At 37.2% G+C, this 24,039-nt stretch overlaps 1 protein-coding gene across 2 annotated transcripts in view; it reads left to right on the top strand.

Moving 5' to 3' along the window:
* The first annotated feature begins 18,710 nt into the window (after positions 1 to 18,710).
* The window catches only part of LOC107863587 (quinone oxidoreductase-like protein 2 homolog), a 12,420-nt gene continuing 7,091 nt past the window's right edge, over positions 18,711 to 24,039 (top strand). The window contains exons 1-5 of one of the 2 annotated variants that reach the window (XM_016709579.2): positions 18,711 to 19,232; positions 19,656 to 19,764; positions 19,873 to 19,964; positions 20,051 to 20,309; positions 22,991 to 23,134. In XM_016709579.2, the coding sequence (XP_016565065.2) occupies positions 18,787 to 19,232; positions 19,656 to 19,764; positions 19,873 to 19,964; positions 20,051 to 20,309; positions 22,991 to 23,134 (1,050 nt within the window). In that variant the 5' untranslated portion in view covers positions 18,711 to 18,786. The remainder of the gene's footprint in view (positions 19,233 to 19,655; positions 19,765 to 19,872; positions 19,965 to 20,050; positions 20,310 to 22,990; positions 23,135 to 24,039) is intronic. The other variant, XM_016709580.2, reaches the window with a different exon arrangement.

The following is a 24,039-nucleotide window of genomic DNA, read 5'->3' as shown; positions in this document are numbered from 1 at the left end:
TCTGAATACGACGTCTTTTTGAAAAATATGATATTGTCATTAAGTCTGAAACATCGAATTCGATAAGGTAGAATAATTTGTTTGAATTCATGAGATTTTGAATGAATCCCAAGGGGCCTACGAGACTTGGATTGAACCAAATCCCCAGCCGGAGCACCCATTTTCTGGTACACCTACGATCGCATACTAATTATCGTGATCGTGACTGGGAAAGTAGAGGAGATATTGTGATCTTGACACCCCTTTTGCGATTATGGTATCTCTGCTCGGTCAGGTACTACATTCGCGGCCCAAGGTTTGCGATCGTGAATGCCGAGTATAAATACCTGGTTTTCATTAATTTTTTTCCATTTTTGAGACTTGGAGCTTAGGATTTCATGGTTTTGAGAAACTTTCACCATTTCTAAGCTTGGGTAATCTCCATTATACTCATTTTGACTAATTTCCTCTATCTTTAACCTTAAATTCTTGTTTTAAACATGGATTAAGTATGAAATTTGATAAGTTTAGCCCGTAAGGTCTAAAAAGTGTATTTCATCAATTTAAACCCCAAATTCACTCCTTTTTAGAGTGAATGAGTTTCTAATCCTATAATTATCCATTTTCCCTTAATTTCATCTTCAAAACAAATGTCGATTCTTGATTTTTAAAAAGATTTCAGAGATTTTTCCAATAAAATTAGAAGATGATTTTTCTTCGATTTGGACCTCATTTTAAACTTATTTTTTGGGAGGTTTTCAGTTGTAGACTTCTAAAAATATGTAGAACATATTTTGAAAATAAAGTTACGATTTTGTCATTCTTTTTTAAAAATCCGTTTTGGGAATCCGTTTTGACTCTGACTTGAAACTAGGAAATATGGGTATCGTTGGCTTCCTTTTGATATGTAGATTCTATTTTTGATGTTTTAGTTGATTTTGGGTCTATTTGTGAGGAGTAAAATTGTGGAGTGAACACTTTTATTGCATTTTTTGGCTTTCGAGGTAGGTTATGACTTAACTCTTTTAGACTAGGCTATGTAGTTAAATTTTATACAAAAACATGTTAAGGGTGTAGGAACTAATCATGCAAAAATAGCTATCTTATTGTGTTGTGCCCGTGTAGGGGGCTATATGTGATGTAATTATTCGATTTGATATATTATGTGCTCTGTATGATCGTGTGGGGTCCTATGTGGTGTTGATAGCCTGTATACATGAGAATAATTATGTTTTATTTGATGAAAAGCATATTGTGGTACCAATTCTATATTATGATGTATTCATACTCTATTGGCTTATGAATCATGTGGAATTTCATGGACGGTTAGAAATTATAAGTGGATATTTGTCTCACGTGATGGTATATTAGTTGGGTATGGAAGTACTCACTATGGTTAGTTGTGCGCATTGTATCCTCATACTTATTCATGAAACAATGGTACCACTGTGAAAATACTGATAAACACTAGCAATACCTTTTTATGATAGAGAAATATAATATCTTATTAAACCCTTCTCGAGGGATATGTCGGGGAGGATATATGGCTCATATACTGGTTGAAGAACCCCCATGGGTCCTACTTTAGGAAGCTTTATCTTTGTAGGTGTATACGGAGACTGTGTAATGGTCTCGGAGGTTGTGTAACAACCTCGTGTGTGTTTATTTTCATCATCATCATTCTCATTGAATTTACTTCATTATGCTTATGATGTGATTGTATTTCTATCTTAGCTTGTCACTTACCTAATTGTTTTATCTTTAATTACTTGTACTTGATAATCTTATATATGTTGCACTTCTTTTTCCTACTGGCCTGTGATTTATTATATATTTGTGATGCTTTTCAGGTGTTGTTACAATAGATGTGATATATTAGAATTATTAGTGCAAGCAGTATGGGCTACCATAGTGGGACATTTTTTGGTTGTTGGCGATGTGCCCTTAGTATAGTTTTGTATGCTTGATTTCTATTTTGCTTGGTCAGCCTATGATACCTATTAAGTACAAGTGGATTGTACTCACTTCTACTGTGCCTTTTTGGTGTAGATTCAGGTTTGGGCGTTCCCCATATTGCTTGATTCGAGTGATATTTGGGGCTCATGAGGTAGTGGTAAATTTTCAGGCATCCGAATGTCTTCTACTACCTTTTCCTTATCATACTATGTCTTGTCTTGTATTTCAAAAAGAGGGTTTATCCATTGTGGACATTTTATGTATTTTATTTGGATTTAAGTTTACTAGATATGTTCTTACACTGTTTACATCAGTTTTTGAAAATTATGGTATTGTTATTGTCAATGTTCTTTTTCGTATTTATTACACTTGTATGATTTGGCTTCGTTCTAGAAGACTTACCTTGGGATTTGAGTATTATTTCCCTTTTGTAGTTGTTTATGTGATAGGCTTACTTGTCAAGGTTCCCCGCGACAAGTTCTATTATGACCCTTGCATTTTAGGTCGTGACAAACGAGTTGTACTAGCTGTTTAGACAAAAATCTAGTATTAGTTTTGCAGACCATAAGCAAAATTTCCTTTGCCAAAAATTGTTAACAATATTGTTGATCTGATTAATGAAGACTTAAATAAATGAAGAATTAATTAGTTGATTTAATGAGGAAAAAAAGTGGAAAATTTAAGGGAGTTTCGATTAAATAGTGAAGGCATTTGGGGGATGAAGGAAAGGAATTGACTCTATACATTTTATTTATTTTATTTTATTTTTTATATGAGAAAAAAAGAAGAATGTGAGAAAATGTTTGGAATTAAAAGGAGAGCCAGATAAGTTTGTTTATCTAATTGTCTTTTGGGTGGAGAGGAAGCCATTTTACCTTCTGCTTAGATATTGATGACATTTGAATTGTTGATAGATTTTGTAAATAAAAACTACAATCTGTAAATAAAAAATAATATTAGTATGTTTTGTAACATTGACTCTTTTTTAATTAAATCTTGGGTTTAGGGATCATTTTATTTCATAATGAAGCCAAAAGTACAACAAAATTTAGTAATGGAAAGGACCTGATCCTAACAAATGGCCCAAGTCCAATAAAAACCTACTATATATGTCTAACTACTCCGCTCCAAAGCTTCTTTCTTACATTTTCTTAAAGGTTGTCAAGCATGTTGTCGGAGTGTTGTCGACAGAACTCCCAGCTGATCAGTGTGCTCCTTTAGATTGTCTTCCATCTTGCTCCCTTATTGTTTCTTATGTTTCTCTGTCTATCCACTTCACTCTTGTCACATGGTAAACTTATTTCCCTCTCATTTCTATCTTTGTACTTCATTTTTAATTTCCTTAATCTCTTTTGTTCATACTAGTTTCCAAGAAGTAGGGGCTTTTCTTAACAGGACTGATATAACACTCCATCTGGGGTTTTATTCTTAAAGTTGGTTAGCTTCTTTCCTTTGTCTTTTATTTTATTTCTGCCCTCTAATTGATTCCCTTGTTTGTTCCTGTCCTCATTTTCTCCCTCTTCTTTCAGCTGCTTTCTGGATTGTACCTACCTCAAGCTCATAGATCTGGTTACTGTACCCTCCTCTAATTACAGGACCCTTCTATCCTTGATTTATTGGGAAGCTTTTTGATTGTTAGACCATGTTCTCTTAGCTTGTAATTTCATATCTTGATATCTTTTTCCAGGTATACATTGTAAATTTATGGGTTGTGTGGTTGTTGATTTCCCTTTTCACTGCTAGGTTGTACATTACTAATCTTCTCCCTTCCTCTCATATTGTGTGATATATGATAGTTATGGATGCTATAAGTTTTCAATGCTTTTGATTGATCTCCTTCTGATTCTTAGATTTGAAATTTGAGACCTATCCATGCAAATCAATCCCTTGACTCTGATTGATAGTTGTGTGAGACTATTGTATTCTTTAAGATGTTGGTTTCAACAGTCTTATTAGCTAAATGATCTGCCACCATGTTCCCTTCCCTAAATATATTTTTAATGCTTATTCTTAGTAAATAAATGATTTTTCTAATGTTATCTATTATTTCAACAAACTCCTGCAGGACTCTCCGTTGTTTTGTGATCATCTTAGCTAGACTCAGTGAACATGTATCCAAATTGATCTCCAGTACCTCCTTTTCCTGACAGTACTTTAATGCTTCCTCTATTGCTCTTACCTCTGACTCCATGTTGATTGTCCATCATATTCCTTGTGATCTAGCATAAACTAAATCTCTTTCACCATTCCTGATGTAAAAACTTATTCAACTCCAACCTGAATTCCCTCTACATACTTCATAGTGTTACACTTCAACTTATTTACTTTTATAAATTTCCAAACAACCTTCTAATAATGGGTTATACTTTCTCACTTTCTCCACAGCCTTAGGCAAAATCCAACTCTCCAAATTAAGCCATGGATATAGTGTTTACCAACTTCTTGATCAATTCCTAAATCCGCTGCACCATCCCTGAAAAAGTGGTATTTCCTCCTTGCTTCCTATTGTTCCTTCTTTTTCACAAAGTCCACATTATGATTGTTCGTATGCATTTATAAATCTGGTGTAGTTTGTAAGGTGCTTTGCACTTCCACCAAGCAATAATTAATTGTTATAGGTTCTCATTCTCCATGTTTATTTCTGCAAAAATAGCAAACTCTTATATAGCCTAAAGACTATGGGAGCTATTAGAAAAAGGTAAGACATACATTCCTTATTCTACACTTCACAACACCAACATTTTGATACTATGTTGATCTTCATATATTTAAGATTATCATCAATTGCAATTCTTCTTCCCTACACTCTCCAAAGGAAAAAACTTATTTTCCAAGGTAATATTTTTTGCCTACACATACATATACTCACTCTTGGTCTCCTATATTTTCATCATTAAGTTCTATGTTAATTTAACTGTAAACCTCCCATGTGAATTGTCCATCCACCATGGAATATCATTATGACTTTCTTTTTGAGGTTTAATACATTTCAGGATATACTCCACCATTTTTTGAAAATTTTCTTGCAGTTTTGGTATATCCCACTCTCCATCTTTAACAAAACACATTACCCCCACTTCTTCCTGCAAAGAATTTTCTCCTTCTATGTAGTATAGTGCACCTTTTTTTATCCAGTTATCATACCAAAATCTAGAGTTTTCTTTTTGTTTGCCACCAAATGTTATACTCCACTTCTTCTCAGATAGCAATCATTTTTCTCAAAACATATGATGTCCCATGTCCCTGAACCACTAAAGGATGTTTCTTCTTGCAGTATTTACTCCATATTAAAAAACTCCATAAGGATGATCTGGAAGTTCTAAAAATCCACCAAAGCTTTGTAAAAAGATCTTCTGACATATCATGCAAAGATCTAAATCCCACTCCACCTTCCTCCTTTGGAAAGCACATCCCTTTCCATGATACCCAGTGTTTATTTTTGGCTCCTACCATATTCCCTAATAAAACTTCACAAAGATCTTATGCAGTTGTTTTATTAATCCAATTAGGGGATTCATTGCATAATCTGTAGATCATGAGAGATTAATATGAATCTACCTCCAAAAGATAACAACTTATTCTGCCAAGTGGCCAACCTTTTCATCACTTTCTTTATTAATTCTTCAAAATGAAACTTATTTTTTGAACTATAAAAAATGGGCATCCCAAGTAAGTAAATGGAAGGTTCCCTTACCTGTTGCTTGTGATCCTTCTGATTTTCCCAACTACAGATGTTGGAACTTTCTCATGTAAATAAAATAAGCTCTAATCTAAATTCACCATCTGCCCTAACGGCTATTCGTATTCTCGTAGCACCTTTCTTCATTGAATATAATTTGCCTGATACAATAAAATAGTATCATCAGCATATGATAGATAATTGATATTTGTGCTCCATTTAGGCATTACCGTATCCCTTAAATTCCTAGTCCTTAAAGAGATTATTCAGATTTTTTGCTAGTACTTCATTAACAATTATGAATAAAGTAGGAGAGAGAGGGTCTCCTTGATTTAGTCTTCTAGATGATTGAAAGAAACCAAAAGGATGCCCATTCATTAGAATAGTTTACCAATTGTAACTTATAAGCCTCACTATCATATCTATTATTCTTTCTGAGTATCCAAACATTCTCAACACTTTAATAAGAAACTTCTATGAGACCCTGTCATAAGTTTTTGTCATGTTTATCTTTAATACAATATTATGCCATTTTTTCCTTCTGTTAATATCTATCACTATCTCCTGAGCAAATAAAATATTCTCTATAATGCTACCTACCTTAACAAATCCAATCAGATTACAAGATATAACTTGGGGAATTGTTTCTGCAATTCTTCCATGAACTACCCTTGAAAATGATTTTTTTAGCAAAGGTGCTTAGACTTATCAGTCATAAATCCCTAAAACCACTTACAATCTCCTTTTTAGGAATAAGTACCAGATTAGTGTGGGAAATATATCTTGGAATCTCCTGACCACTGAAAAAACCTTTGACTATATTAGTGAAGTCCTCCCTATAATGTCCTAACACTTCTGAAATAAGAGCCATGAAAAGCCATCTGGTCTACTTGCATTGTCCCCATTAAGATAAAAACCCACTTTCTTTATTTTTTGTTTTGTTGGTACTATTTCTAACCTGTTCTTCTGATCATCAATAATTAGTTTGGGGATAGCTACTAATAAAGTCTCATATGTATAGTCCCTATTCTATTTGAACTGATCTTTGAAAACCTCCACTGCTTCATCCCCTATATTCTGAGTTGAGGATATAATATCCCCTTATCTTGTTTTAGTTTCACTAGCATGAAGTTTTCTTCTCTTTCCTTTCACATAAGAATGAAAGAACTTTATGTCACTATCTTTATATTTAAACCATTTCATACCTATTTTTTACCTTAGATATTTCTCTCAATTGCAGATATTTCTTCTAATTTTGTTCCACCTTACTCAGTTCTACCTTATTATGTTCTGTTTGTTAAATTTCAAGTTGAACATCCATGGTTTTTATTAAATCCTCCAAAGTTACTATTTGTTAAAAAACATTGGCAAAGGTGCTTTTACTCCATTGTGCCAAAGCCCCTTTCACCCTTTTCAACTTTTTTGGACTATTGAGAAAGGGTTGACTACAGTTGATTCTCCATGCTAATTAGCTTTAACTACCTCTTGAAAATCATGATGTTTGATCTAAAAATGCAAAAACTTGGAAGGCCGGATCATTGGGTCTTGGATTAAATTGCACGCCACACTCAATAAAGCATGATTTAACCCTGACCTTACCAAGTGATGGACTTCACTATTAGGGAGCATTACTAAGAATTCATTATTACCAATGACTCTAGCCAACCTTTTAAAAATACAATTCTCGTGAAGGGTCGCTAAGGCTAGGGAGAGGAAGGGTCGTAACCTCGATCAGGTGAGGTGCATTAAGGGGGAGGACGGTAGAGTGTTGGTGGAGGACGGCCACATTAAGAATAGATGGCAGTCGTACTTTCATAGGCTCTTGAATGACGAAGGGGATAGAGCTATTCTGTTAGGAGAACTAGAGCACTCAGAGGAGTGTCGGGATTTTAGCTATTGTAGACGTTTTAAGGTAGAAGAGGTTAGACAGGCTGTTCGCAGGATGCGAAGGGGTAGGGCGACGGGGCCGGATGAGATACCGGTGGAGTTTTAGAAGTTCGTTGGAGAGGCTGGTGTAAGGTGGTTGACTGGATTGTTTAATGAAATCTTTAGGACGGCAAAGATGCCCGAGGCTTGGAGGTGGAGTATCATGATCCCTTTCTATAAGAATAAGGGGGACATTCAGAGTTGCAATAACTATAGGGGGATTAAGTTATTGAGTCACCCTATGAAGATCTGGGAGAGAGTGGTCGAGGTGAGGCTGAGACGGATAGTGTCTATTTCGGAAAACCAGTTCGGATTTATGCCCGGCCGCTCGACGACGGAGGCAATCCACCTGGTACGGAGGTTGGTGGAACAGTATAGGGAAAGGAAGAAGGATCTACACATGGTGTTTATCGACCTGGAGAAGGCTTACGACAAAGTCCCCAGGGAGGTGCTTTGGAGATACTTGGAGGTGAGTGGAGTACCGCTGGCATATATCAGAGCAATTAAGGATATGTATAATGGAGCGAAAACCCAGGTGAGGACGGCGGGAGGAGACTCAGAGCATTTTACTGTCCTGACAGGATTGCACCAGGGATCTACTCTTAGTCCCTTTTTGTTTGTGTTGGTGATGGATGTGTTGATGCGGCGTATTCAAGGGGAGGTGCCGTGGTGTATGCTTTTTGCAGATGACGTAGTTCTGATAGATGAGACTCGAGGGGGTGTGAATGACAAATTAGAGGTGTGGAGACAAACTCTTAAGTCTAAAGGGTTCAGGGTGAGCAGAAGCAAGACAGAGTATGTGGAATGCAAGTTTAATGACGTGAGGCGGGAGAATGAGGTAGTAGTGAAGCTGGAAGCACAAGAGGTATGTAAGAGGGATAATTTCAAGTATCTTGGGTCCGTGATCTAGAGTAACGGTGAGATTGACGAGGATGTCTCACACCGTATTGGGGCGGGATGGATGAAGTGGAAGCTCGCGTCGGGGGTGCTGTGTGATAAGAAGGTGCCGCCCAAGCTTAAAGGCAAATTCTACAGGGTGGTAGTCCGACCGGCCTTGTTGTATGGAATGGAGTGTTGGCCAGTTAAGAACTCCCACATCCAAAAAATGAAGGTGGCAGAAATACGGATGTTGCGCTAGATGTGTGGGCTGACTAGAGGGGATAGAGTTCGGAATGAGACTATCCGGGAGAAGGTTGGTGTGACTTCAGTGGAGTGCAAGATGTGGGAAGCCCGATTGAGATGGTTTGGACCCGTGAAGAGGAGGGGCATGGATGCCCCGGTCCGTAGGTGTGAGAGGCTAGCGTTGGATGGTTTTAGGCGGGGTAGGGGTAGGCCGAAGAAGTACTGGGGTAAGGTGATTAGATGGGACATGGAGACATGACCCTATATAGGAAGGTCTGGAGGACGCGAATTAGGACAGAGGACTAGGGCCAGTTTGGGTCGCTAGTGTAGGGAATTACTTGGTGGGGGTTTTATTCCTGTTATGATTCCGTGTTCCGTGTTCCGTGTTCCATGTTTTATTACGAATCTGTGTGCTTTCCTCTGCTTTCCTCTATTTTATATTACTCATGGGTGCCGTATTTATGTTATGTAATCTGCTTCTGTGCTTTACTATGTGTTTGTGTGGTATCTCGTGAATTGAGCCGGGGGTCTATCGGAAATAGCCTTTCTACTTCTTTAGAGGTAGAGGTATGGACTGCGTACATCTTACCCTCCAGACCCCACTAGGTGGGAATACACTGGGTTTGTTGTTGTTGTGTTAACAGCTTCCTTCGAATAGTAATTTACTTAAGGCACCTAAGCTCATACAATTTGCAAAATTCACTGTTTTAGCCTGGGTGACTGGTAATCCTCTCATCTTTCTGAGTCACTAAGAATAGTATTAAAGTCTTCTCCTACTATGCAAGGACTCTGAGTGTTTCTCACGACCCAAACAAGGTCCTGACTGTGATGGGTATCTCAACTCCACCGAGGATCGGAGACCACCCCTGAGCTTATTCTAATGTAACCAAGAACACGTAGCAGCGGATGAATACCAATATAAAATAAAGAGTGAAAGATAAATTCAAGAGTCTATATAAGATAAATATTCAAAAACCATCCACATTACCCACAAAGTTTCTAACAAACTGAGTACCAATAAAGTGTCAGTTGATGCCCCTTGATGTGCTATAGAAATATAACACTTTTAATGTTTAAAATGAAAAAAATATGCAAGTTTCTAAGGTTATTTTGTTAAATATGATGCATTTTGGGTATGTTTTGTAGAACATCATTTTTTCAATGCTAAGTTTATGAAAAAGATGAAAAAGGTGTTTTTGGCTACCTTTTGGTGCAATTATGAATGTTCGGGACACTTTCTGTCTTGTTCGTCATCAAAGCATGTTCGATAATTGAAGAAGAGTTGCAAAGATGATTCTCGGAACTTACTAAGTCAACCTACGGACCGCTAGTAGGCAAAGTAAGTGCCAGAAGTCCAAAATCCTGAGAGCTGACCTATAGGAACTTTTTCCATCCAGTATCTGCGCCCTGTACCTGTGGTCACCCTGCTGGCAGTAGGTACTACCTGCACTAAGGTTCAGGGTGCAAGTACAGGCCACATGTGGCCACCGACCCTATTTTCTCTTATTTCGTTCGGGCTTTGATTTTAGGGTTTCCTCATGTACTATAAATATCCATTATGTGCTTTTTTAGTAAGAGTTATGCAATTTTGATACTCATAAAAATGTATTGATTCCAAGGTTCAATTTTGATCTTGGGATTCTCCTGTATTGATTTCAGTTGATTAATTCAGTTACGGTTGTAGGTTTTTATACTTCTTATCATTGTGATTTCATCTATTCTTTCAATTATAAATGTTATTGATTTCTTCACAAGCATGAGCGGCTAAAAACCCATAGCTAGAGTTGGGTAAACACTGGCAGATTGATGAAGTAGGGGAAGTGTTATTGTTGAATTGAATTGACACTCATGGCATGCGCTGCACTATCTTCACTATAATAGATATCTTAGCGGTTGCAAACGTTAGCATCCCGCCTTGATTATTTCTACTTACTCCAAAAGAAGAGCAGTGACTAGGAAAAGATAATGACAACAGTAATTTGAGGTTTAAATGTCGATCCATGCTACTAGGTAATATCTAAGTAAGATGGTTAGCTTTCATCTAATGACTAGAGACCCAAATGGTAATATTTTACTAGGATTAAGATAACGGTTAGTAAGGCGACATCCTGAGACTTGAAAGGTAAAGGGTAAAATCCTTCTGCTCATCCAAAAAACTATAGAGGGTATATAACTTATAGATTCTACATGCAAAGTATCAAGTTGGTTCAACAAAGCACGATAAGCCTATGGATTTGAGAAATAGGGGGAACACAATCCTAATGTTCACCTACGACTGATTGCAACCAAAGTTGATATAGTTACTTGCTTGAGATTACTACACAAAACCCCCTATTTACCTTTCTTGCTTTACCCATTAACTATAACTGCTAAGATCCACAATTTTACTTGCTCCCTTAGGATTCGTCCCCAACCTCTTTTGAGTTACTATATTTTGATAACAACCGTATCATCCTCTGAGAGGAGGTGTAGTTTGGATGTCATCAAAATTTAGTCCCATTGTTGGGGATCACGGTGTTGATTTGTGATTTGAAGTTGTTGCAGTTGTTAGGTTTTTATTTTTTTTTGTTCTTAGTTGGGCATACGATTTTTATACTTAGCACACAAATTAGAGGCGATCCTTTACTCCCACTGAATCTGAAGACAGAAAGTATCCTACAAACAACTAGTAGGATGATGGAGCCAAAAAGAGATAATTTACGTCCCTCTCATCCTGAAGGAGTTCAGGACATTGTTGACAGACTTTTAAGATTTTAGTTCAAGATAAAAATTAGAGGGGGGTAGTAAAAGAATCTCAACACATAGATCGAGAGGTAGAGTTAGCTGAGCAGAGACAGGTAGCAGACCGTTGAGCAATACTTGATGGAAACCAAAAAAGAGCCAGAGTTTCCCATCCTCAAGTAGTCCCAGCATATTAGTATTGCAACCATATATTAATGATGAAGAAGATATTGGATACGTTGAGCCGTACGAGATTGGAGCTATCATTCCTCCTGTTTTTCCCTCTAATATAAAGTTCAACATTTTTAATGCTATGATTCAACTCTTATACTTGAAGGGTGTGTTTTTAGGGTTGCCTACAGACAACACCTATCTAGTTAATTTTACTGGGATTTATACTTTGTATACTATACTTAGGGTAGATTATAATTCTCGCATACTGGTGAAGCATCTTTATGGCTAGGGGAACTTCCAAGAGGGTCTATTACTACATAGAGAGAGTTACATAGATAATTCTCGAATAGGTTCTTTCCTCAATCCAGGGTATTGCATCTCAAGGATGAAATTTATAACTTCAGGAAGTTGCAGTCATAATTTATGTATGAGGAATATTTCAAGTTCAAGAAGAAGCTTAGAATGGTGCCCAACTACCAGATCTCAGGAACAATCTTATTGGCTATAGATTCCTGAATATTAGTTCCAGATTAATGGAAAACACTATCTCTGGAGGATCCCTCAAGAGATTACGATGGGAGATGGCTTTGAGTATTATGGATCAGATCTCATAACTAATCGAGGGTGGCAAACTTGGAAGGTTAAGAGAGGGTCTGAAATTTATGCCATTGAAGCTTTTAGTGTACGTAGATTAGCTGAGGATGTTGTAGCTCAGGAGATTTTACTATTGAGGACATGCATTGGTGAGTTAGACAAACAATTTGCAATAATAAATTCTGCAAAGATTAGTCTATTAGGGGCATAGGGTGCAACTTTTAGGGTACGTAATTCTGAGTTAGAGGAGTAAACCAAGTATGTAAATCATTAGTTGGCGGTTTTTCAAGCCTAAGGGAAAGGGAATCAAGGTCGAAACTATGATGATAGAGACAAATACATTCCACCTGGTAGACGAGATGCAGAATTAAGAATAGAAGAGATGTTGGCTAAGCTTAATGAAGGGTAAAGAGAGTAAGGAAAATTTCCTTAAAGAACTCAAGGTCGATGTTTCAGGATTGACCCAGAAGGTTGAATCACATTTAACTACTATTAAGCAGTTGGAGCAGCAATATGGGCAAATCTCTGCCACTTTGGCCCAACGTTAGTCAGGTGCACTTCCTTGTGATAATGTGTCGAATCCTCCAACACTAGTTCACTATCTGGATATTAACACAATGAATGATTCCCCACCTGATGAGCACTTGTTGCCTGCTACTAATGAGCTAATGAAGGATAATATTATTACGGATGAGACACCTGAAGCTAAATTTGAGAAGTTGACTTATAGTGATGATGATTTTAGGAGTGATAACAATGGCGACTGGGTAGAAGGAGAGCTCTAAGATATAGTACAACAGTTTCGTATAAATTTTTATACACCATCGATAGAAAAGAAGGGGAACCCAGGTCCAGTTACTATTCCATGTTCTATTGGGCCTTATAACATTAATCAAGTTGTATGCTATTCGGAAGTAAGAATAAATGTAATGTCATTGGTGAAACATAAAGTATTAGGGTTATGAGAACTCAAACCTACATCTGTAAGGTTGTTGATGGCTGATTCATCTGTAAAGAAGCCAGTGGGTATTGTGCGCAATGTAGAAGTGAAGGTGGCATCATTTACTTATCCAACGAATTTCGTGATTTTAGAATGTGAAGGGATGCCCACTCTCTGATTATCCTGGGTAGAACTTTCTTGTCCTATGGTTGGGTGTTGATTGATATCAATCTAAAGGAGATTACTTTCAAATGGAATAATAAACAAATAGTGTTGAATATATGCATGATATTTCAGCAGCCTGATGATATGAGAGTGGTAGCAGTGATTGATGCAGTGGATGATGATGTGGTTGGAATGGATGTACTTATTGAGGATAGATTAGGGGTAGAAGCATTAACGACAATGATCATGAATTTTAAGAGTGATGGGATAGATGAACATGATGAGTTGGTTCATCCACTACATGACATAGGTTCTTACAAATATGCCCCTAAGAAGCTGGATCTTGACTTGAATAATAGAACCACACCTCCTGAAATATCATCTATTGAAGAACCATCGATATTAGAATTGAAGGCCTTTACATCTCATTTGCAGTATATATTCTTGGGGGCCAATAATACTTTACTGATAATTATTATGGCAGATTTAGTAGGAGCATAGGTGGAAGCTTTGATATCAGTGTTACAAAAGTTCAAGAGAACTATTGGGTTGACCATTGTGGATATTATAGGGATTCCACCAGGTTTATGCATACACAAGATACCGCTTGAGACATACAACATCCCCAGTATTGAGCACCAGAGACGACTGAATCCTCTTATGTAGGAGGTAGTGAAAATGAAGATAATCAAGTGGTTAAATGTTGGAGTGGTTTTCCATTTATAGATAGCAAGTGGGTGAGCCCGATTCAATACGTGCCAAAGAAAGGAGGAATCCCAGTGGTTCCAAATAAAAGGAATGAATTAGTACTGATGCAGCCAATGAACGGTTGGGGAGTATGCATGGACCATAGAAAGCTGAATAAGTGGACATAAAAAAACCACTTCCCTATATCATTCATGGATCGAATACTGGATAGATTAGTAGGCATGGGATGGTATTGTTTTCCTGACGAGTATTCGGGTTGCAATAAAATTAGGATTGCTCCCGAAGACCAAGAAAAGACTACTTTTACTTACCCTTATGGGACCTTTTCATTCAAAAGGATGCCGTTCGGGATATGCAATGCATCTGTGACTTTTAAGAGATGTATGATGTCCATATTCTTTGACATGGAGGAAGACACTATTAAAGTATTCATGGATGACTTTTCATTGGTTTGGGACTCATTCGATGACTGTTTAGCCTATTTAGCCAGTGCACTATAGATATGTGAAGAGTGCAACTTGGTACTAAATTAGGGAAAATATCACTTCATGGTGAAAGAAGGTATCACACCAGGGCACAAGATCTCTAAACATGGTATTGAGGTGGACGAAAGGTAATTGAGAAGTTTCCACCTCCAGTGTAGTTAAAGGCATACAAAGTTTTTTGCGTTATACAAGTTTTTATAGGAGGTTCATCCAGAAATTTTCTAAAATTGCAAGTCCTCTGTACAAGATTTTAGAGAAAGAGGTGAAAATCTTTGTTTGATGATGTAAGGAGATGAAATTTCTATTTGATGATGCTTGTCTTAAGGCTTTCAAATGACTAAAGAAACGGTTGATTTCAGCACCCACCATTGTGTCTCCTAATTGGTCTGCACCTTTTGAGGTAATATATGATGCGAGCAGGGTGGCCTTAGGAGTGTTCTAGGCTAAAGAAGATAAAAGATACTACCTCCCATCTACTATGCCAATAAAGCTTTAAACCCCGCACAAAAAAATTATACAGTTACGGAACAGGAGCTACTTGCGGTGGTTTTTTCTTTTGAAAAATTTCAGTCTTATTTGATTGGAACTAAGGTTATAGTGCACACTGAACATGCAACCTTAAGGTACTTGATGTCAAACCAAAAATGCCAAACCCAGATTTATTCATTGGGTTCTCTTGCTTTAAGAGTTTAATTTTGAAGTCAAGGGTCAAAAAGGGAAAGAAAATCAAGTTGAGCCCCCGACCATAGCCAAAACCAATTTGAAACCAAGTCTAAGACATGAGAAACCAAAACATAAAATAAAGTCTTCTGAATGATAGAAGCTCACCACTTCAAGTCAACTAACGAACTAACCGTGAACACCTGATCAATGCATAGAAAAAGTAGACTTGCCTTCGAACTTAGCATCGCGTGGGATATAATGTCTGAAGACGATTAGCGGTTGGAGTGCTAGCATGTAACTCAGGGATAAGGATAACAATATGCCATGATCAACAGTTCGAAATCATTCAAAATCCAATGTACATAATCAAATGCATGTAAATAAATATATATCACATGCCGAGATAGGAAATAAGGTTTAACATGAGCGTACAAAATCTTAGCATGGATTGTGTAGCTTAACCATCATATAATAGTACCCACGAGCTATATGGGCCCCAGCTCCACCCCCGGTTGGGCCCCAGTACGTGTAGCCGTATGAATCAAAGAATAATCTCATATATATATACAGAGGACTCAAACCTCCCAATCTTATTGTAAGGTGGACTCGAACCACCTGGTCATAAGTAAAGGAACTCGAACCCAGGATGTTTTGACACCCGCATTGGAAAACATGGTTTCCAGTGTTGGTCTCTCGATATCTCTACTTTCACAGCCTAGTTACATAAATAACTCTCTTTTAAGCCCAATTAAAATATTTATCACACATTCCCATTTATTGAACCATTTACATATTTAGGCATTCACTATTGGTATCGTCATACCAACTACACTTGCAAGGTAACATCAACATGCAAGAGCAATCATCATCACTTAAGGGAAATTTTCAATCCCCTTGGTTCAATTTAAAATTATTATGCTTCATTAGTTTTGCATATTATGCAATAGTTCAAGAATAGTTCAATGTATATACTTTTCATATTCAAAACTAATTTCGCAATATGGGATTGAGGTTATTAACACTTCAATTGTCAATATTCACAAATTGGGGAATATCATATTCCCCTATTTTATTCACCATACGCATGCACCCCACAAGTTTAAAATCATCAATAAAGTATGAATAATTTCATATAAATCATGACCTAAAACTACCCCGAACCCCATCCAAAAATTTTGGAACTCTCCTGGGTTACCATTTTAACATCCCCGAACCTAACTTAAGTCAAGAATCGATGATTCAAATGCGAGAAGTCCTAAAATAAACTACCTAAAATTTTGAGGGTGTTACAGTGTTGTCTACAATATCCTCTAAATCTTTCTATAGCTCTAGTATTTCTATTACACTCCATCTATCATAGACTGCAGATACTTTGAAACTATCTCTTAATTCCCTTAATCTAAATGTATTGTAATCTATTGAGAAGTATCGATCGAACCTAATTCTTCCCAAATATTATTTCAGAAAAATTTATATCTTGGCTGAATAATTTGCTCTTGCCTTATCAATTCCCAACTTCCTTCTGTACAAGTCCAATTCACTAGGGCTTTGAAAAGTTCTATTAAAGCAATGAAAGAATAATGATCCCTCTTATGCATATCAATTAATCTCTCAAAAGACTTTTGAGTTTTAACTGACCTGATATTCCAAAACATGATTTTACTGATCATTATTCTGAATTGGTATTGAGTCCCTTCTTCCTCCCTGTTTCCATCTGTGATGCCTGGACATTGATTTTTGCCTTTTTCTTATTTTTGCATTCAAGTGACTTGTCTGTCTTGGAAACAAATCTCCATGTGTGCTGACTACTTCAATGATTCCTTCGAATCCTTCATTTTCATCCTTGTTTATTCTCTACTGAATTTTACAACTGTTTGTTCATTGATCTGTGGAGCTTCTTGTATCACATGTCCACTTACTTGTTGATTATTTATAGATTTTTCCTCTTCTCCTGCTTTTGTCAATGAGTGGTCTCTCATCCCTTCTTCTTGTTAATTTTGATTGTCCACTTCTTTGTTACCACTTTGATTATCTTTTGTGATATCTTGTATAGGATTGTTAGATCTATCAGACCTATTCTCTGTTAAATCATGAACTTCCTTTGGAATAACATTGATGCTAATACTACTAGTTTCTTCTGCATATTCCTGCTCATTGTTATTTGATGCTGAGCTGCTCGGAGTTCTTCTTTCTTTGTTGTCCTTTTGTTTTTGTGTTGGAGTACGATCTTGTTCTGTCTCCCTTTTCTAGTTATCAATCTCTCCTACCTTTTTATTCTTTGAATGATTATTATTAACTATCTTCTGTACATTGTCTTGCTGTTTCATATCTTCTTTGCTATCTTCTACTTCCCCATTTAAAGCTCCAAATTTGTTGTTAGTGTTCAGGTTTTGAACTTTCCTTTGTTGAATACTTTGACTCCATACTTCTCTTCCTCTAAAATTCTATCTACCTATTTTGTTCTAATTTCTTCTCTTCTTCTCGTGAAAACCACCTTTCTCTAACTTTCCTTTGCTTTTGTTATCTTTTCCTCCTTCCTATTGAGGATTGGAAGATTTTCCTCCTTCATCTTTACTCTGTTAGTATTTGCTGCTTCCTTTTGTTTCTCCTTCCCATGCTGTCCACCCTTCTCCTTGTCTTCCTTTGGATATAGCTCTGGATAAATTATAAAGCATTCTTTCTCATTTGACCCTGTAGCTTACATGTCTTGCAATACTTAGGCATGTAATCATATTTAATATGAACCCATTTCTCCATTATCTCTCTTTTTTTTCTCATACCTATGTAGATTCTCTTTGGAAAATCCCCCTACAGATTAACTTCTACCTTAACTCTTATACAACTAGGACTAGTTTTATTTTGAGTTGTCATATTCACTTGTAATGGTTTACCCACTGCTGCAGCTAGAGAGAACACTACCTCGTTACCAAAAAAGTTAGGAGGTAATGAAGAGAATGATATCCAGGCTATTGCTATTGATGTTTCTTCCTGTGGATCAAATAAGGTGTCCCATTTTAGAGTACACATTAGATATGACCAATGATTTTGAATAATGTAAAATTGCGACTCTGAGAGCAGATTTACATAATCTTCTAACTTTGATACCTTTATTAAAATGTATATATTGCTTAGAAGACCAACGTTAACTTCTCCGTTCAATCCACACTGCTTTGGTAAGATCTTGAATCTCCAACCATCTACATGAAAACTTACCAACCACTGCATATTGTAATTCCTCCTTGATAATCATTTGATTGATGTCCTCCTCTTCCCAAATAATTCTCAGCTCCCATGCAAGTAAGCAATCAGTTTGAGATTGTACGATGTGGTATTTACATTGAATCCATTATCAGTCTTAAGAGCATGTGCATATGAACCCGTTTCTGTCGAACCTTTACTTGTACTACCAATAATGGTTGGCCCAGTCTCCAAAGGTGGAGGCTGGCCAACGGCCGTGATGGCCATTGTCTTCGATGTCACTGCCTTGGTAATGAATTTCTATGATTTAGGATTTTCTGTGAGAGTGAAAAAAGGAATAGTTCCGTAATATTTACTCTTAAATGATATACTTATGTGATTTTTTCTTAAAATTTCTGATAGGCACACCATTCATTTTCCAATCTTTACGTCTTTTTCTTATAATAATATTTTTTACTTTCTGACGAAAAAAATAAATGAATAACAAATCCATTTATTTTATTAAGTCTTTCCGTACAGAACACCCAAGTACAAAACCGGTGTCTGGAGTGCATATGCCCGAAAAGTGCCACGAAATGGAAGCTCTACTTGTAAGAAAACTGGGCGATCCTACTCTGCCACCGAATGGCTCGGAGAATTCACCACTCGATCTCTCAACGTCCCACCCTATCCCTAATTTGTCCACTCCAACCTCCGTTAGAGTTCGAGTCAAAGCGACCAGCTTGAATTTCGCAAATTACCTCCAAGTTCTCGGCAAATACCAGGAGAAGCCTCCATTACCGTTCATCCCTGGCTCCGATTACTCCGGTTTCATTGATGCCGTTGGACCCAATGTCACTAAGTTCAGAATTGGGGATCCCGTTTGCTCTTTTATTGGCCTTGGCTCATTTGCGCAATTCGTCGTCGCTGATGAATCCGACTTGTCTGTTTTTCCTTATTATCTTCTGATTTTGGTTTTAATATTGAACATTTTAAGCGATTCAAATGTAGAAAATTAGTTTATTTGCCAGTGTTGGAATGGATATACGTGGTTCACGTAGTGGATCCGAATTAGTAGTGAAATGAAATGGTCCGAATAGAGCAGAATGGATATGCATGTTCATATAGTCCAGTCTAACTAGTTTGAATTGAGGTGTAGTTAATTGATTGATTGAATAAACAATTGAAGTTAGTGTAGTTTGTGTGTGGTACTTGATGCATATAGTTCAAAATACACTAAAACTTGCTAAAATGGGAACTGTACCCCATCGGTATTTGTATACAAGACAAATTAGATGTTCCTTTTTCTTCTTTGATTCAATGGTTTAAGTGTTCAAAAAATGTCTAAGTTCGCTTGTAATTGAAGGTTTCGAGTACCTGATGGGTGTGATCTAGTTGCAGCTGGTGCACTTCCTGTTGCATATGGGACATCACATGTGGCTCTGGTGCATAGAGCGCAGCTGCGTCCCAAACATGTAATTCACCTTCCCTTATTTTTTAGGAAGAAAATGCTTATGCCATTTGGTTACATGATTTGCTTATGCACCTGAAAGCATGCAACATGTATTGATTACATGTTATAGGTTTTACTGGTACTTGGAGCAGCTGGAGGCGTTGGGCTCTCTGCAGTACAAATTGGGAAAGTTTGTGGAGCAACAGTTATTGCAGTGGCTAGGTATTTGTCGATTCATATGTGTACAAGAAAGTTAATTTAAGGTTTTTGCACTAAAATTTATCCTTGTCTTGTCTGTTGAATCTTAGGGGAAATGAAAAGGTGCAGCTTTTGAAATCTTTAGGTGTTGATCATGCAGTAGACTTGAGCAATGCAAACGTCATTGAAAGTGTCAAGGGCTTCCTGAAGTCAAGAAAGCTCAAAGGGGTTGATGTCTTGTATGATCCAGTTGGTGGGAAGCTTACAAAAGATAGCTTAAAGCTATTAAATTGGGGAGCACAAATTCTGGTTATTGGATTTGCAAGTGGGGAAGTACCTGTCATCCCAGCGAACATTGCTTTAGTGAAGGTATTGCCTCTAAGCACCATGATCGTTTTTCTGTTTACCGTTTTTGGTTTTTCCCTTCTAATGCAGTTGATTGTACAAGAAATATTAGTGCTCAATAGAAATGTATTACTCTAGATTGTTATTATCTTACCAGGATGTATCACTGTTCAGTTAATGTAATCCCTCTTCCACTGCAAATTGATGTCCTATTTTAGATCACTTTGGAGTTGAGATGGTTTCTTAAAATCCGTAATGTTAAATTGTGGATATGTAAGTACCCTCTTTGTTGTTTTGGGGTTGAATAAGTAAAAGATAGTAGTGAAAAATGGTCTTGATGGAAGTGATGTAAAGATGGTCTTAATGGTTATGTAATATGTGAAGCAGCCACAGTTCTACTGGAGACACAGAGTGAAGAGTTCGATAGTTCTAGTAGGAAGGAAAAAGATATTAAATAACTATTGGAGTTTGTCATTTAATTTGGTTTGTAGGAAAAATACTTTAAAATGGAGACATGGACTAAGTTCGAATTCATGAAGCATACATGTGATTCAACCTATATGTGCTTCAACTACCATTATTGGTTATTGGTGCAGCAATTGAGGAATATCTTAATTCTCCAAGTAAAAATCTGCTAACGTTGCATGCATAGGATTACGTTATTGTTAGATCCTGCACAACTTTGTCTCATTATGTGCAGTTTTAGAAGACACCTACCTGATCATGTTACCTAGCGTTGCAAGTTTGGAGTATGATTTGTGAGAGAATCAAGCCAGATCCGATTTGCTTGAGTTGAAATATGGATGTTCTATTAGGGCGTGCTTGATTTGGTCTTCCTCAATAGGTTGTGAAACTAATTTCACTGCTAGATAATTTTGGACGAATGGTAAAGTCAAGATTTAACAGGCAACTGATGTTGTTATTTGTTAACCAAAGGCACAGACATCATTAGAACCAAAATGGTGAATAACTGAAGAACAACTATGCAAAGCAACTATTATCAGACCTACTACAGCAATGACCCACAAAACATTTAAGGCAAAAAGAGCAAGATATTTTTTTTTTTGAGTACTAAGGCTTGTTTGGATTAGCTGATAGGCTTTAGGTGCTAAAACTGAATTAATAAATAAGCAATTACGTTTTTGGATTGAAGTGCTGGAACTGACAATAAGTAGTTGATGTGTTTGGTAAAAAGTAGTTGTTAAAAATGTTTTTTGTTAAAATGACTAAAACACCCTAACAACTTTTATAAACAGTTAGAAATTTTCAATTGTAGTTGTAAGAAAAAGGAGGAATGGCAAATATGAAGTGGATGGGGAGGTAGGAGTTTTGTTTTCGCGAAGGTAGGTTGAGAGTTTATAAAATATTTAGAATAAAAATGAGCTTATTATCCTAGGTCAGAACAAGTTGATAGGACCCCATGTTGCCACAGACATAGTAAAATCTTGGTCAAAACAAAAGTGCTTATAATCTAAAAGGTCATAAGTTGGGAGTGACCTTGCTTATAACCACTCAGTTTATAAGCAGTCTGAGTTTTTAGCAAATGCATAGATAAGCCTAAATGTTCTTATAAGCCAGCTGACCAGCTTATAAGCTTAGTCAGACGTCTTTTATTACAGATGGGCTAGGGGTGATGCTTTACCTGGAAAATAGGTTGCTTTAGCTCCTAGACAGCTTCTATTGGGTGAAGAGAAAAAATAGATGGGAGAAACAGATGCAGAAGTTTTTCCATAGGATTGAGGTTGAATACTTCAGGAACAATAAGAAAGTGCAGCAGCAATAACCAGTAATTATGACCTTTATTGAGGTTTAGGGGTTGGGGGGGGGGGGGGGGGGGAGGGGGGAAAGGAGGGTGGGGGGGGGGGGGGGGGGGGGGAGAATAGTGAATGAAAGTTTGGAGAAAAGGGCTGCTAGAAGAAAAAACTAATGGACCAGAATGGGACAGAGGAGAAGGGTGTTGCAAGAGGTTGAACTGGTAGAAGATGAGAATAATTTCTTATAGCAGCCAATTTCAGGTTTATATCTGTGAATTGCTCGTGGGGTTGAAGATAGGAGCATTCCTATAATATCTTCTTGATCTTATCCCGCATATTCTTCTTACTTGCACATGTCCTAATTGAGATAATCTGACAGTCAAATTGTGTAGCTCTGAATTAAATGCGTGTCCAAGGCTGCTAAGTTGAGTTAAGCATGTTGCGGGCACAAGTAGCTCCTTGTACCTACTAAATAGTTTCAATACTAGCAGTAAGTTTACCCATCAAATAAAAAATACTAGCAGTAAGTTCAAAATTCGTGTTCACAATATAGACTGTCATAATTACAGGCCACGTCTACTATATTGAAACATGCTAGTAGCATAACATTTCTCAATCTTGAAGAATCTTAAGAGTCGAAATTCACGGTATTGTCACAAGAGGATGGCAAGAAATATAAGCATTTGCTTTCTTTTAAGACATGTTGCTCCTAAATTATTGCATAAAGGGGTCTCTCCACCTTTCATTTCATTATATGAGCAAGCTACTTCCAAGTTTCCAGGAGACATAATACAAGCAGCATGAGAAGCAATTGACTTTTCTTACTTTTTATCTCTGTTTACCCCGTCATTAACCACCCCCCTCCTCCGCAAAAAGAAAAAAGGAGAAAGCATACTCGTTTTCCTTGTCCACCAGTAATACCATCATTTTTATACGTTTTCTGTTTTTCAGAACTGGACAATTCACGGACTGTATTGGGGAAGCCATAAGATACATCAACCTAATGTTCTTGGAGATTCTCTGAACGAGCTTCTATCTTTGTTGTGTAAGGGCTTGATTACAATCAACATTTCTCATACATTCAGCCTGGCAGAGGTAAGAAGCTATGGTTTTCGTCACTTATTAAATCCGCAAAAGTAAGAAAAAGATCCTAGAAATGTGCAGGGAAATTAGTAGTTCTTGTGTGAAAAGGCTAATATACAATTCACCTGAATTGGTTTCTTGCCAGCTAGTTTAACAGTATGTACTTGCATGAAGGATTATGTCACTTGCAATGCACACGTGCACAACACTATCTCTCTTCTGTAAGATCATAATCATACGGAGCCATTTTTGCCCATAGCTCGTACCACCTAGAAACTCTTAAGTCTCAGAGGACCCGAGTTTCACACGTGCTTAATGACCCCGCGATGGACCTTGAATAGCTACTAATCAAGTTTTGAATAGGTTGGCAAGCTCATATTTCTTCGGGTATTAATGGTCAGAGCAGGGTACCTTATTGTAGGAATTTAACTAATTTGTAGGATCACAAAGGATCAGATAGTGTGCAAGAATACAGAATTGAAAGAGAACAGCTCATTAGGGCTTATTTCTGGATGTTTGATATTTCTGCTTTCCATTATGAATAAATCCCTGAAAAGCGAAAACATGACATTTTTACTTTTTGAGGAGGAGCATGGATGCCCCGGTTCGTAGGTGTGAGAGGCTAGCGTTGGATGGTTTTAGGCGGGGAAGGGGTAGGCCGAGGAAGTACTGGGGTGAGGTGATTAGGCGGGACATGGAGCAGTTACAGCTCACCGAGGACATGACCCTAGATAGGAAGGTCTGGAGGACGCGAATTAGGGCAGAAGACTAGGGCCGGTTTGGGTTGCTAGTGTAGGGAATTACTTGGTGGGGGTTTTATCCCTGTTATGATTCCATGTTCCATGTTTTATTACGAATCTGTGTGCTTTCCTCTGTTTTCTAATACTTATGGGTGCCGTATTTATGTTATGTAATCT

The sequence above is a fragment of the Capsicum annuum genome, chromosome 3, assembly GCF_002878395.1.
Source record: "Capsicum annuum cultivar UCD-10X-F1 chromosome 3, UCD10Xv1.1, whole genome shotgun sequence".
NCBI classification, from domain to species: Eukaryota; Viridiplantae; Streptophyta; class Magnoliopsida; order Solanales; family Solanaceae; genus Capsicum; species Capsicum annuum.
This window is presented reverse-complemented; position numbering and strand designations above follow the sequence as displayed.